General features: G+C 59.5%; 2 protein-coding genes across 6 annotated transcripts in view; one reads left to right on the top strand and one right to left on the bottom strand.

Annotated features, from left to right (window-relative positions):
- Positions 1-1718: 1718 nt before the first annotated feature.
- Positions 1719-8652, top strand: KLHL40 (kelch like family member 40). Of its 2 annotated transcripts, none has more exons than XM_082662823.1 (6): positions 1719-2920; positions 4418-4578; positions 4841-4948; positions 5147-5328; positions 7507-7653; positions 8514-8652. In XM_082662823.1, exons 1-6 carry the CDS (start codon positions 1763-1765, stop codon positions 8612-8614), a joined length of 1857 nt encoding a protein of 618 aa, XP_082518949.1. In that variant the 5' UTR covers positions 1719-1762; the 3' UTR covers positions 8615-8652. The 2 variants fall into 2 exon arrangements, with proteins under 2 accessions (XP_082518949.1, XP_082518948.1); XM_082662822.1 differs by having other exon boundaries at positions 5147-5332.
- A 644-nt stretch (positions 8653-9296) lies between these two features.
- Positions 9297-14911, bottom strand: part of HHATL (hedgehog acyltransferase like) — a 9116-nt gene continuing 3501 nt past the window's right edge. The window contains exons 6-12 of one of the 4 annotated variants that reach the window (XM_082662827.1): positions 14373-14582; positions 13970-14141; positions 13322-13466; positions 13170-13205; positions 10226-10427; positions 9679-9823; positions 9297-9492 (exon numbers count right to left, since the gene is read on the bottom strand). In XM_082662827.1, coding sequence (XP_082518953.1) covers positions 9368-9492; positions 9679-9823; positions 10226-10427; positions 13170-13205; positions 13322-13466; positions 13970-14141; positions 14373-14582 — 1035 coding nt within the window. In that variant the 3' untranslated portion in view covers positions 9297-9367. The remainder of the gene's footprint in view (positions 9493-9678; positions 9824-10225; positions 10428-13169; positions 13206-13321; positions 13467-13969; positions 14142-14372; positions 14583-14911) is intronic. The other 3 variants (XM_082662825.1, XM_082662826.1, XM_082662828.1) reach the window with 3 other exon arrangements.

The following is a 14911-nucleotide window of genomic DNA, read 5'->3' as shown; positions in this document are numbered from 1 at the left end:
GCGGGATCCTCCCGGACCGGGGCACGAACCCGCGTCCCCTGCATCGGCAGGCGGACTCCCAACCACCGCGCCACCAGGGAAGCCCTAACAGACATTTTTTGTTATTTGCAGGAAGCAGCAAGGTAGAAAGGGATTCCCACGGTCTTTGGAGGTAGGCAGATCTGCTTCGAATCCTAGCTCAGCCACCTGCCAGCTGTGTGACTTGGCCAAGCTGCTGAGCCTCTCGGAGCCTGGTCTCCTCACTGATGCTTCTTACTGGAAGTGCCCTGCAGTCCAGGGCCGGGCTGGAGGCCCCTGGGTGAGCCTTTGCCCTTTCTGAAAGACAGACAGGACCACCTCCAGGAACTGCCTGGGTGCTGTGCCCCTCTGGGAGCTGCTGGTGGGGTGAGCAAGCAGGTTGAAAGCACTGATCAGAGGGACAGGCAGTGACATCACTGAGATCACAGAACGGGGAGGTGACTCAGTCCTGGCCCAGACTGAGGCCCTCTCCCAATCCCCCCTGCCCCCCGCAAGCCTGAGGTTATAAACAAGTGACTCAGAAGAATGGTGGGAGAATGCCCCATAGCGGTTCACACCAGTGTCTCAGGGGCTAAATTTAACCCACAGCTGCACCCTCTGGCACTTTGGGAACAAGTTAGTCTTGGCGGCTGAGGCGGCAACTGAGGCTGATGTGTGTGTGCATGTGTGGGGGAGGGGGAGGGTGGTCAGAGGTCCACAGCAGGGTGGGCATCGGGACCGGCTGTCCCAGACCTCTACCCCAAGTCCATACATGCTAGCCAGGGTGCAGGGGCCCCAAGGCTGCGCAGGCTCAGGCCAAGCTTAGTATGGACCAAGAACCGAGCATAGACAGATTTCCTGGAATATTAAACTGAGTGTTATGTTTGTTTTTTGAGCCCTGGGGGTTTAAACACCTAGAATAGTTGAATCCTATGAAATTAAATCTTCTGGCATGTCTGACGACTTACAGGGTTAAACCCTGTGCCAGTGTACTCGCAGGGACACAGAACCTCAGTGCTTGGGAATCTCAGAAGAACTGAGGCCCTTAAAATTGAACTCGCCCATCTCTTCGCCATGTAGGAAGGGAAACTGAGGCTCAACAGAGGATCTGGCTTTCCCAGGACCCACAGGAAAGTGGTGACCTTGTTTATTTAAGTACCTTCTTGCTTTCTTGCACAGTCCAAGGAGGCTCTCAGAGCTGGGGCAGAAAGGGGAAAAGTCTTCCCACTTTAAAGTTGAGGCAACAGGGTCCCCATGCCCAAGTTCATTGAGCAGGAAACCCAAGCACACTGCGTCCAGGGGTGGCTGGAGCAAGATACACTCCAAGGAGGAGGCTAGAGGCACCTGGGTAGAAAGGCGGAGAAGGCATGGAGGAAGGGAGACCCTGGAAGAGGGACTCAAAGGCTTCCCTCTCCTTGGAGTGAGGGGCGGAGCTTGGGTCATCCCCTCCCCTGAGGGGTATCACCCAACCAAGGAAAGCCGTCAAAGCCTCTCTGTGCTCCGTTTAGAAATGAGACAGCGAGGCCCTCATCTTTCAGGGAGGACAGAGACACCCCACCCCTATCCCATGAGCCCCTGGGCTGAGTCAAGACTGCTCTGGGAGGGGGCCTCAGCCCAGCTGTCCCCTCTGCGTCATGTGCAGGAGGCCAGGCAGCTCGCCTTACAGGGCCCAGTCCACCTCTATATATAGTCCGGCTCCGACAGCTGCGTAGACTGTGCGCGACCCAGCAAGAAGGCAGGGAGTGCGGAGAGAAGGCCACCCACCATGGCGTCGGGCTTGGAGCAGGCGGAGGAGCAGCGGCTGTACCAGCAGACGCTCCTGCAGGACGGGCTCAAGGACATGCTGGACCACGGCAAGTTCCTCGACTGCGTGGTGCGGGTGGGTGAGCGCGAGTTCCCATGCCACCGCCTGGTGCTGGCTGCCTGCAGCCCCTACTTCCGGGCGCGCTTCCTGGCCGAGCCCGAGCGCGCGGGCGAGCTGCGCCTGGAGGAGGTGTCCCCTGACGTGGTGGCCCAGGTGCTACACTACCTGTACACGTCAGAGATCGCGCTGGACGAGGCAAGCGTGCAGGACCTGTTCGCCACGGCGCACCGCTTCCAGATCCCATCCATCTTCACCATCTGCGTGTCCTTCCTCCAGAAGCGCCTGTGCCTCGCCAACTGCCTGGCGGTCTTCCGCCTAGGCCTCCTGCTCGACTGCGCGCGCCTTGCCGTGGCCGCCCGCGACTTCATCTGCGCGCGCTTCTCGCTGGTGGCCCGCGACGCCGACTTCCTCGGGCTCTCGGCTGACGAGCTCATCGCCATCATCTCCAGCGATGGCCTCAACGTGGAGAAGGAGGAGGCCGTGTTTGAGGCGGTGATGAGATGGGCGAGCAGCGGCGACGCCAAGGGGCAGGCCGAGCGCCAGCGCTCGCTGCCCACCGTCTTCGAGAGTGTGCGCTGCCGCCTGCTGCCGCGCGCCTTCCTAGAGAGCCGCGTGGAGCGCCACCCTCTCGTGCGTGCCCAGCCTGAGCTGCTGCGCAAGGTGCAGATGGTGAAGGATGCACACGAGGGCCGCATCACCGTGCTGCGCAAGAAGAAGCAGAAGGGGAAAGAGGCAGCGGGGGCCAAGGCCACTGACAAGGGCACAGCCGAAGCCAAGGCGGAGGAGGATGAAGAGGAGGCCGAGCGCGTCCTACCCGGGATCCTCAATGACACCCTGCGCTTTGGCATGTTCCTACAGGACCTCATCTTCATGATCAGTGAGGAGGGCGCCGTGGCCTATGACCCGGCAGCCAACGAGTGCTACTGTGCCTCCCTCTCCACCCAGATCCCCAAGAACCACGTCAGTCTAGTGACCAAGGAGAACCAGGTCTTCGTGGCTGGGGGCCTTTTCTACAATGAGGATAACAAAGAGGACCCCATGAGTGCTTACTTCTTGCAGGTGCCTGGCCAGCCTTGGGAGGGTCGTGGCCAGTTCTGATTTCTGGGCAGCCCTGGGGCCCAGGAGAGGCCCGTGTCTACTTGTTGGGGAATGTCATTGGGTCTAGGCTGAGATGTAGACCGGGGAGGATGACTGACAGCCGCTTGCCTGAAGGCTGAAGATAGTTACAGGCAGTTGACAATAAGATGCACAACTTTGGTGTCTCAGTTTCAGGGAGATGTCAGCCTCAGGATGGTCTGATATGTTGGAGGCCCTAGCTCTGCACAGCAGGTGGGGTCAGGGACAGTGAGAAGGAAGAACAAGGTCAGTGTAGGGGTCCTGGCCAACAACTATGCATGAGGCTGGGACTGGAATGTGGAACGGAGTGTCTCAAACAAAGGGACCATCCTCCCTTGCTTTCCCATTGCACAGATGGGGAAACTGAGGCCTAGGAAGGACCAGGAGAGTGGGGTGCCCAGTCCAAGTTATAATGTGACAGTGGGATCTCAGAGGGCAGGAATGGTTTTCTGGTGACTGGCCATGCAGGTGTGAGCCTTGCTAGTTGGGTGAATTTGGAGACATGGAGGGGAGGGTGCAGTGCTTCAGGCTGGGAACCAGTGAGCAGGGGACGGAGATGGGAAGGAGCCTGCAGTGAGTGGTGTGCTGAGTGAGGCCTGACCAGGTTTGAGAAGGGTGAGGGGCCCTGTGGTGCCAGGGTTAAGCTGGGGCGGGTGGGAGGGGGGGCGTCTCTACCAGCCGAGGCACATCATGGGCACATTGTTTATTCTCTCTGGGCCTCTGTTCGTAAATGGGGATATTACTCTTCCTTGCTTGATAAGGTTGTTTGAAGGTTATAAAGTGTTCAACAGCACAGTGCTCAGCCCTCAGAAAACTCTCCCAAAAGATGAGCCCCTAGTATGGTTATTAAAAGACTGTTGGGGGAAATTTCCTGGCGGTCCAGTGGTTAGGACTCCACTCACTGCCGGGGGCCCAGGTTCAACCCCTGGTGGGGAAACTGAGATCCCACAAGCCGCAGGGGTGCGCCAGTAAAGGAAAAAAAAAAACCTGTTGGGGTACACAGGGTCGCAGACTTACACTGTAGATTTTAAGGGGTGAGTGGCTGTATTTGGATGTTTCCTGTACAGTGGGATGGAGTGGAAAACAGGGAGCAGGCAGACCTCAGTTCAAGAGTTGTACTGGGGAAGGCCAGGACGGCAGCTGGGCCTCCCTCTCAGAGGCCCCTTCTCAGCTCTGTATGGGATGCCCCATCACGGTGCTATAACGGTGGTCTCCCGGCACCTACGCGGGGTGGGACGGTCGGCTGTTCTCAGCCAGATAGGAGGAGAGGCACTGTCTCCAGGCACCGCCTCCAGTCTGCGCTGGCCCTACCTGGAGACCCGGACTCCTCTGTGACCTGGGGGTGGCCAGACGGGGCCGCGGTGGGGCCGGGCTGGGACTGGGGCGGTGGGTTGGTGGGGGACGTGGGGGGCGGTCGCTGACTGGCCACCCGGCCCGCAGTTTGACCACCTGGACTCAGAGTGGCTGGGGATGCCGCCGCTGCCCTCGCCGCGCTGCCTCTTCGGCCTGGGAGAGGCTCTTAACTCCATCTACGTGGTCGGCGGCCGAGAGCTCAAGGACGACGAGCGCAGCCTGGACTCGGTCATGTGCTACGATAGGCTGTGAGCGCGGCCTGGGGGCGGGGCCGAGGAGCCTGGGGGCTGGTCCGGGACGGCGGCGGGGCGTGGCGGGGGAGCGAGAGCCCAGGGCTAGGGGCGGAGGCGGGCTTGGGTAGGGGCTGGGCGCGGTTGGCAGGTGGGGTGGGAGCGAGGAGCTAAGAGGTCTGGGAGTTCCGGTAACGAATCGGGGGCGTCCCAATATGTGTTGGGTGGTGGGTGGATGCAGAGACGGGGGCTGAGAGCGCCCTACTCCCCTCCCCTCTAGGTCGTTCAAATGGGGCGAATCGGACCCGCTGCCTTATGCCGTGTACGGCCACTCTGTGCTCTCGTATATGGACCTTGTCTACGTCATTGGCGGCAAAGGTAGCGACAGGTGAGGCGCGGGCCAGGAAGGAGTGCAGCAGCCGGGTCGGCGGGTAGAACGGAAGCAGAGTCTCCCCGAGGCTGTCAGGGGTCTGTCCTGACTGCCTTGCGAGGCAACTGGAGGGACTGGGCCAAGGGAAGAGGCGGCTCTGCTCCCGCCTCCTGCTTCTCACTCACTGCGCGCCCACCCCGCCCCGCCCCGCCACAGGAAGTGCCTGAACAAGATGTGCGTCTATGACCCTAAGAAGTTCGAGTGGAGGGAGCTGGCCCCCATGAAGACTGCCCGCTCACTCTTCGGGGCCACCATCCATGACGGCCGCATTTTTGTGGCTGCTGGGGTCACAGACACAGGGCTGACCAGTTCAGCTGAGGTGTACAACATCGTGGACGGCAAGTATGGCTGCTTCCCCCCTCCCTGCCCCCATTCCACTGGACAGCCAGGGACGAAGGGCCCCACTGTACCAGCCCGGCTGTGTGGCTTTGGGCCTATGTCAGACCTCTCTGTGTCTGCCCTGGCAGGAAACATAGCCTCTGTCTTGAGTCTCCACCGTGCAGCTTGGACATCAGCACAGAACTAGCCCCTCTACTCTGATCAGCAGTGAGGTGGGCTTCCCCCACAAGGGTTGTGGCCAGCCTGGTCTGCAGGAGAGAGCTCCCCGGAGATGCCAGTTTCCTCATTCAGAGACTCGTACCAGGCACTGGCCTGGTGCTAGGGATACAGCAGTGACTGAGACAGAAGCTGCCCTGCCCTGGGAGATTGGGAAGAAAACTGAGCTGGCAGACCAGTTGGACTCAGCTAGCTAAAGAGGTGGTGGGAGAAGGATGCCCAAAGGCAAAGGAAGGCTGGTGCCAAGGCATTTAGGAGAAAAAAGGCAGGCTCACTGGAGGAGAGGGCATTGGTCAGGTTGGATGGAGTGTGGTGGGTGAAGGGAGGTGGGGATTGTGGGTACTGGGGCTGGAGAGGGGGCAGTCGGGCTGAGGGACTTTATCCTGAGAGTAATGAAATGCCTCTGATGGGTTTTAAGCTCCCTTCTGTGTTTTCCTAAGATGCCTCATGGCAGCTCATGTAGAGATTAGGGATTTCCTAGGAGGCAGGGGTACAGCTGTATAGCAAGAAGTGATGGTGGTCTGGAGCTGGGGGTACAGCAGGGATGGGGCAGAGAGGATGCACTGGAGAAAGACTTAGGCCAGCGCTTTTCATGTGCCCATGAATCCCTGGGGATCACGCTCTGAATGCAGATTCTGATTCTCAGGTATGGGGAGGGACCTCAGAGTATATTTCTAATAAACTCCCTGGTGATGCTGACGCTGCCAGTCCATGGACCATACTCAGTAGCAAGAGCTTAGTAGACAGAAGAAACAGGATGTAGCAATTGATTGGATGGTGGGGGTGAGAGGGAGAGGTGGATGCTTTTGAGTGAGGGTGAGAGGTCATTTTTTTAAAATTAATTAATTTATTCATTTATTTTTGGCTGTGTTGGGTCTTCGTTGCTGCGCGCAGGCTTTCTCTAGCTGCGGCGAACGGGGGCTACTATTCGTTGTGGTGCGCAGGCTTCTCATTGTGGTGGCTTCTCTTGTTGAGGAGCACGGGCTCTAGGCGTGCAGGCTTCAGTAGTTGTGGCACGCGGGCTCAGTAGTTGTGGCGCACGGGCTTAGCTGCTCCGCAGCATGTGGTATCTTCCCAGAACAGGGCTCAAACCCGTGTCCCCTGCATTGGCAGACGGATTCTTAACCACTGTGCCACCAGGGAAGTCCCAAGGAGGTCATTTATCGAAGAACTGTTGAAGTTAGGTAGGAAAAGTGAGGGTCGAGTTAAAACATGTGGATTTGAGGTGCCTGGGTGTCCAGGAGGAGCCCACTAGGGCAAAGAGAGAGCTCGAGGGTGAGATCTGGGGAGGGGGGACAGTACTCGGAGGGGACAAGCTCCCTCAGGGAGAGGATGTTAGTGGGAGAAGCCGAGGCCCAAGCCCTGGGGGCAGCAGGGGCAGATGCATTATTCAGCAAGGAATCCCAAGAGGTGAGGCTGGGAGGTGGGAAATGAAGAAAGTCACATCAGCAGAAGTGCATATGTGGACCCTGGATTCCAGAGCCCTGTGGTGGCTGGGGACCCGAGAGCAGTTTTGGAGGGATGAAGACCCAACTTCGGGAGCCAGGGGAGGGGAGTGAAGGCACCTTGAGAGTCACTGGGCCGTGAAGGGGAGAAAAGGGACGGGGCAGGAGTGCAAGGGACGGTCTCAATGGTCACTGAGGTAGCAAGCTGGAGTTGGTTCAGGAGCAAAGGCGGGACACTGGGGAGAGCCCTGGTGGGTTTCATGGGGCAGGTTAGATGGAATGACAAGGGGACAGTGGAGGGAAACGGGAGGGGCAAGAGAATGGGGAAGAAGTGAAGACCAGAGGGCATTCCCGAGAGGTCAGGAAGCAGGTTGGGCTGGGAGCACGGGTGCCTGGGAGTCGGATTTTGCAGGGTGCAGCTGAAGCTGTGAGTGCTGGCGGGCGACAGTCACTGGGCTCGCTGCGGCCCCCCGGGGGCGGGTGAGGCACCTCCTCACGCCTCCTCCTTCCTGCCAGGTGGGCGCCCTTTGAGGCCTTCCCACAAGAGCGCAGCTCGCTCAGCCTGGTCAGCCTGGCGGGCACGCTCTATGCCATCGGCGGCTTTGCCACACTGGAGACTGAGTCCGGGGAGCTGGTTCCCACAGAGCTCAACGACATCTGGAGGTGAGCCTGGCCCTAGGGAGGTGAGGGGAATCGTGAGCAAGGCCAGCTGGGCACCGAGGCAGCGCCCAGCAGGCTCATCTGTGGGCAGAGCTGATCCCTCTTCCAGGAAATCCTGTGGGCACAGGGCAGCAGACATGCCTCGCTCAGCCCAGGGTCTCTCCAGTTTGTTGGGAAAGTCTGGGTTTGCACACATGGTACCACACCCCCCTGTGGGGCATCGACAGTGTCAGTCAGGACCTGGTGCCAAGGTTAGGACCCAGACCCACAGAACCGGGCCCCAGGGAGCAGAGCAGGCCCTGAGAGGCAGCCAGTTCTTCCCTCTCCCCTCCCTCCTGACGGGGAGAGCTGGGTCGGGATTGAGAAGTAGCTGGATCCCAGCTTCTCAGAGCCATTGCTTCTATGGCTGGTCCTAGCTGGGGGTGGAGGGGAGAGGTTTCGGCAGCCTGGGGCAGCTTCTGAACCTTCAGTGATGCTCAGTGCTGCAGGCAGCCCTAGAGGGCAGTGCTGCTGGGAGGGCAGGACCCCGGGGGCACTCCTCGGAGTGTTGAGTACGGAAATTCTCAAGAGGAGGGGTTTGGGGAGGTGCAGACCTTCCTGGAGGGAGGTGGACTTCAAGGAGTGTGGGCTTCCTGAGAGGGGGCTCTTCCTGGAAGGTAGGGCAGGTGTTCTTTGGGGGTGGGACCCTTTTCCCAGAGCGTGGGCGCTCTCCAAGAGCTGGCCTTCCTGGAGATGGGCCTGAGGCTGGGGGGCGGCACTCCCCAGGGGTGGCCTACTGCACCCAGCCACCCCTCCCTGCTGGGTCCCACCCAGGACTTGGCTGATTGAGCTCCTCGTCCGTGTCTGCACTCCTCCCACCCCAGGTACAATGAGGATGAGAAGAAGTGGGAGGGGGTCCTGCGGGAGATCGCCTATGCCGCTGGCGCGACCTTCCTACCTGTACGGCTCAACGTGCTGCGCCTGACCAAGCTGTGACCCGCCCAGAGGACCTGACTGCGCGCCCCCCATGCTGCAGCCCACACAGGCCCGGCCTTCTGGGATGCGGGCTCCAGGGAGGAGTCTGGGAGAGGCAAAGCCCACCTGTATCCCATCCCGTCACAGTGCCCGAGGGGCCGCTTCAGCCAGGAAAGGGAATTCGCTGCCTGGAGCTAGCCTTTCGGGCAGGGACGAGAAACTCCGGTGTCTCCATATCCCGCGTGTTCCTGGTCCATGAGGCAGAACCTCGGGGGGTGGTCAGGCTGCATCCTGGCCCAGCCCCAGCCTGGCTGTGTGTGCCCGTAAACTCCCCACAGAACTCAGTCTCCTCGCCCGTCAGATGGGGGGGTGGTTCCCCATCGAGTGCACCTTGCAGCCTGGGTAAGTCTCCTGTAAGAAGAATAAAGTGCCTTCCGAGCCAGCAGCTCGGGGTCTGGGGTCAGGTGCTCCAAGCGTCAGCGACCAGGTGGTTTGAAGACCTGGGGCTTCCGTGTTCAGCGGCTGGGCTGCCAAGGTCGGTGGTCTCTGCCCTCCACGTGTGTCTCCTACACGTTCTGTTTGCGCCAAGAGCTTGAGCCCCCTCCCTGAACCTCCAGCTCCTCATCCAGCCTGGACGGGGAGCCAGGAGACTGCTGGAGGAAGGGGCAGGGGAGAGCCAAAGCGCGGTAAAAAGTCTTTTATTGTATCAGTCGGGCCCCTCCCAGGAACAGCTGAGCAGAGCCCATCCGTCTCCCCCTCTCCCCTACTCCGACTTCTCTTTGTCCTGCTTCTGCTCCTCCTCCAGCATCAGGGTTCGCTCTCGCTCCTTCACCAGCTGGACACCACAGTAGGTGACAAACAGGACGGCCAGCGTGGTCTGGGGGAACCCTGTGTGGGGAAGAGGTCATGCGCGCCTGGAAGCAGCTCCCCTTTCCCCCAGTGACTCTTCTCTCTCCCCGCTTGACTGTGCCTCCCTGCTGAGTCCCTGGGGAATTGCGGTGGGGTGGGGACATTTCAGGAGGTCACAGTCCTTGAGGTCGATACCTGGCATATTCTGTATCCCCTGTCCCTCACCTGTGAGTAGCAGGCGCTTGGCGACCAGCTCTGTGAACTCAAAGCTGTTCAGGCTTACGAGGTTGTACATGATGATGGCCCAGAAGTTCATGGCCCCAAAGATGGCTCGGACCCTGCGGGACATCTGCTCTGACAGAGAGGCCTGCTGGGTCCAGGACAACATAGGCAGTGAGGTAAGAGGCCCAGGGGAAAGAGGACGTGGCGGGTCAGAGGCCTTGCCTAGGTGGCCACCTGGGTCCTGGGGATATGCCTGTGTCCCTGAGAGTCCCCGGTCAGCTCTCCCTCATTGTTAAAAGATGGGAAACTGAACTCTGGAGAGAGGGCAGGGCCTGAACAACGCAGCCAGGCCTGGGTGCCCCCCGACCCTGCAGGAGGGAAGGGAGGGCCAGGTACCCACAGAGGGGGCCATTGCCCCGACGACCCGGAGGGGGGTGGTAGTGAGAAAGTCCTGGCCTGGCAGCCAAGTGTGGCTGGAAGACTCCAGAGAGCAGTAGTGCCACCCCCTCCAGTGCCCCAGACAACCCAGCCCCAGACCTTCCTTGCTCACCTCAATTCGTGCCAGGGGCCCCCACTCTGCCAGCTTCTGTACCCAGAGCTCAAAGTTGAGGCCAAAGCAGTTTAGGCATGACCACAAGTAGACAGTATCACAAGGTCCAAGCCACAGAGTGGTGACGGCAAACGTGGCCACAGTGGCCACCAGCTCTGGGATCACCTCAGAGTGCTCCCCACCGACGTGGTCATACACGTACCTGCAGGCAAGGCGGGAAAAGGGGCCGCTGGGAGTGTGGGGAAAGGCAGGTGGGAGACGGGCAAAGGATACACCACGGGGGCAGCTTCCTCAACGCTATCATCCTGGGCACATTCAACACCCTGGGCCTCAGGTGGCTGCCTCTCCTCTACCCAACTTCAAAATGTGGAGGGCTCAGCCTTGAACTTCCTGTCTTCTCTAGCTGCCTTCATTTCTCCAAGCGATCTCATTCAGACTCTGAATACTGTCTCTATGCTGACAGGCCCCAAATCTGTCTCTCTAGTCTCTCTCCTGACTCATATATCCAACTGTTACCAGACATCACACATGAAGGACCAACTCCCCCATCCCTGCCCAAACCTACTTCATTCCCATCTCAGCTAATGATACCACCATCCATTCAGTTGCTGGCCAGAAGCCTTGGTACCATCTTGGATTCTCAATTCCCCTCTCCACTCACATCCAGACCAGCAAATGCTATACGGGCTCCACTCGGTCCTGAGCACTGCTTATCACCTCCACTAACACCACCCTAGTCCAGGGGATCATCTCCTGTCACACAGATCACTGCAAGAGCCTCTTAAGTCATCTCCCTGCTTCTGCCTCTGCCCCCTACTGTCCGTTGTCCACACAGCAGCTAGAGGCATCTTTTAACAGTGTAACCCAGCTCGCCTCACTTCCACAATCGCACCCTCCCGCGATAGCTCCTCATTACAGTTAGAATAAACTCAACCACCTTCCTGTGGCTAGAAGATCCCATGTCATCTGGTTTCTGCCTCCCACCCTGACCTATCACCCACCACTCTCCCCTTCATTCACTATGCTGTCCCCTTACTGGTCTTTCTGATACTCAGACACACACAGCTGGCTCCTGTCTCAAGACCTTTGCACCTGTTGTTCCCTCTGCCTGGAATTCTCTTCTCCAAATTTCGTTATCACTCAAGTCTCAGCTCATCTCACAGAGGCCTACCCAAACCCCAACTAAAGAAGCTTCTACCCCATTACACTCTTTTATTTTCTTCATAACGCTTACCACTCTCTAAAATTATCTTTTTTTTTAACCTGTTTATGGTTTGTTTCTCTCCACTAGGCTGTAAGTTCCATGAGTTCACAGCCTTTGTCATGTTCACTGCTGTATCCCCAGTGCCTAGAACAGTGCCTGGCACGTAGTAGATACTCAATAAATATCTGTTAAATAAATTCAATAGAAGACCTATTGCATAACCAGCCTCTCTGTTCCTTGACCTCCTCGTTTCACCAATGGTTTCTTTTCCACTCCACCTCAGTCACCCACTCCCATGGCCACACCCCAACTTTTGCACCACTTGTTTGATTCCTTCCTAATTCCCATCCTTCACCTTGCCCCCCCCCACCTGACCTGAGTCCCTAGCTCCACTTCTTCAATCTCATTGACCTCCCCCCCACCTTCCTCATCTTGTGACCCCCTCCTATTTTTACCACCCTTCTTAACTGTATTCAATGAGTCATCATTACAAATAACCTAAAAACCCTTCTCCCTCACTTCTTCCTTCTCACCCATCTGGGAAAGCCCAATCACCCACTTTCTCCTCACCTGCACCCAGGAAGCGAAGCCCTGATGGGAAAAACCCCACACCTTCACATATTAGAATCTGTAAACCCACTACCGCCAACCCCACTTGAGCTGTCAGTGCCACGGTTTCTCTGGCCAGCATCTTCTCTCAGGCTCTGCCGTGGCTACTCCACCTCATCTCTCCTGCATGCGTGAATGGGTGTGGTGATCTAGGCAGGAGGAGAGAGGCAGCATCTGTGTGCCTCCCTCCATCCCCAACCCTGCATCTCTCAGCTGATGACCCTGCCTCCTACTTCATGGAGAAAACCGAAGCTTTCAGGAGGAATCCCTCACCTTTCCACACTCACCTGCCATTCTTCTGCATCCACACTGGCCTTTCTTCCTCCTCGGTGGCCGAAGCCAGAGCTCTGCCTGGTTCCATCACCTCCTCCCCTTCTCAGGGAGCTCACTCCATCAATCACCCCTCTATCCTGCGCTGCCAACTTCCTCCTTTCTATTGAATAATTCCCCTCGGCACCCAAGCATATCCCATTATTTCCCGTCTTTAAAACACCCACTTCTCCCTTCGGCCACTTCTGTGTGTCCCCCTTCAGTACCAGGCTTCTTCCAGGAGCTGTCCACACGGGAACTACCCTGCGGTTCCTCTGTCCTCCACGTCCCCAGCCCCGACTCCTCCCCGCCCCTGCCTCTCCGGGGAAAGGCTGAGAACCTCCATGCCACCCACGCTCACGCTCAGTCTCTGGCTTCCTTGACACCAGCAGCATCTGACCCAGTTGCCCCTACCATGCCAGGATGGTCTTCCCTTAGCTTCCAGGGTGTCCCACGGTCCTGCCTTTTCTCCTGCTCCTCTGACCGCTCCTTTCAGGCCCTTCTGCCGGCTCCTTCAACCAGAGTCCTTCCGGGCACACGACTTCCTGGGAGTCATCGCCCTCTCCTTCCTGATGCCCTCAATCCACGGCCAGGTGCTGTCCAGGCTGCCTGCTGTGTGTCTCCACTCCATTTCTCTCACCTCCAGGGGCCCCACCCAAGTCCAAACCTCTGTCTTTCACTTCGACCTCTGCCATGACCTCCTCCCTCCGTCCCTGCTTCCTCTGGCCCAGAGGTGATCTTTGAAGACGTGGATCCACCTGGCCACGGCCCTGCTCAGCCACCTGGGGGATGGCTGTGACATCCCACCCCACCCCAACTCACCTGCAAAGCCAGTCGTTGATGCCACGGTCAAAGTGCCTGTGGGAGGAGAGCATACGGGTGGGAATCAGCCAGGAGATGAGCTCCGGGGCTTGGGGCAAAAGGCGAAGGGGAGGTGGGGATCCCGGAGGCGAGTCCCTGGACCTCGCACTCACGTCTCGGAGAAGACGTAGAGCGCTGTGATGCACTTGGGAGGCCGGGGCGGGTCCAAGTGGTCGAGGCGCGCCACGGTGTTGACGACGCCGAAGAGGACGGCCGCCTTCACCCAGTCGTACACCAGGTTTGAGTAGGCTAGGCCAGCTGGGGACAAGGGGTCGTCACGGCCCGGGGGGCATCACACCGACCTTCCCCCCCCCCCCCGTCCCCCATCCCACCCCGGGTCTTCCCAAATCCAGGGGAGGCGCGGAGCCCTGCCCTCCCCTACGGACACTCTCTCCCCAGCTCGGGGTGGGGGTGGGGGTGTCCTTGCGGCCCGGCCGCCCCCACGGAGGCCCCGCCCCCACGTCCTGGGGGGAGGGGCTGGCCCCAGGGAGACCCTATCCGGCTGGGGAAATCAGCCCCAGGCCCCGGCGAGGTGGGCGGCCTCTGTCTGGTACCGCTGCCGGCGTCACGGGGCAAACCTACCTCCAAGTCCCACGCGTTTCAAAGGCTAAATCCCCGCTCCCCCACCCTGCGATAGGTGCTGTCCCCCGGGGCGCCAGCTTCCCCAGCTGTGACTCCGCCGCCATTGGGGCGCAGAGGGTCCGTCCTTCTGAAGTGGCGGCCCCGACCCCATCCCTGTTCTGGGCCCGGCGCGCACCCACCGAGGGCGCTGTCTGGGAGGCGGCTGGCGAACTTGAGGTCATTGGGGATGGTGAGGATGTAGAAGAAGTGGAAGAAGATGTCCACGGCCACGATGGCTACCACGCTGAGGCCCGCCTGGGCCCGGATGCGCCACAGCTCGCCCTCTCGCCGCACCGGCTCCACCTGGCTCACCTGAGGGACGGCTAGGGTCTGAGTGGGGGAGGTAAGCCCTGCGCGAGGAGCCCTGTCTGAGCGGTGAGTCACGAGCTAGTTGTCTGGGGATGCAAGGGTGAGGGGAGACGTGGCTTCATCCTGGCAACGCTCAGAGTGGAGACACGAGCCCCTCTGGGGTCTGAGGGGCGTTCACTTCCGCCCGGGGGGGGGCGCAGTCCTGTCTTGGGAGCCCACAGGGTGTCCCCTCACCTGAGCGTGGAAGCGATCAAAGGTCATAATGGGCCCGAAGAAGAAGAAGGGCAGGTAGAAATTGTACTTGAGCAGGTCAGCTAGGGAGTAGCGGCGGTCAGGGTGGGCACAGCTCTCCAGCGCAAAGCTGGTACAACGCAGCACCGTGAAACCACTGCCCCCGTGAAACAGCACCTCTTGAAGATCAAAAGTCCCTGTTACAAACCCGCTCTGGATGGGAGAGAACAGGCCGCCAGCTCACCAGGGGGCCCCTTGCCTCCGGGAAGCCCACCCAGCCTCCTGCAGGGGCCCAGCCTGGTCCTGCCGTCACTCTCTCTGCCAGCGCCCGTCAACACTGGCCACCGAGGGCCAATTTCATAAGTGCTGGGGCAGAGCAGGGAAGGAGCTGGACGTGTCTCTGCTGCGGTGGAGGCGACTGCCTTGTGGGCAGGGCTTGCTCCATGGTCAGAGGCTTGAAGACGGGTGGGGAAGTGAAGGAAATGCTTGGGGAGACTTGGGAGGCAAACGTTTTGGATGGGGTGAGAGGTTTGGGGTCCTAT

This window comes from Grampus griseus, assembly GCF_964374135.1.
Source record: "Grampus griseus genome assembly, chromosome: 10".
Taxonomy (NCBI): Eukaryota; Metazoa; Chordata; class Mammalia; order Artiodactyla; family Delphinidae; genus Grampus; species Grampus griseus.
This window is presented reverse-complemented; position numbering and strand designations above follow the sequence as displayed.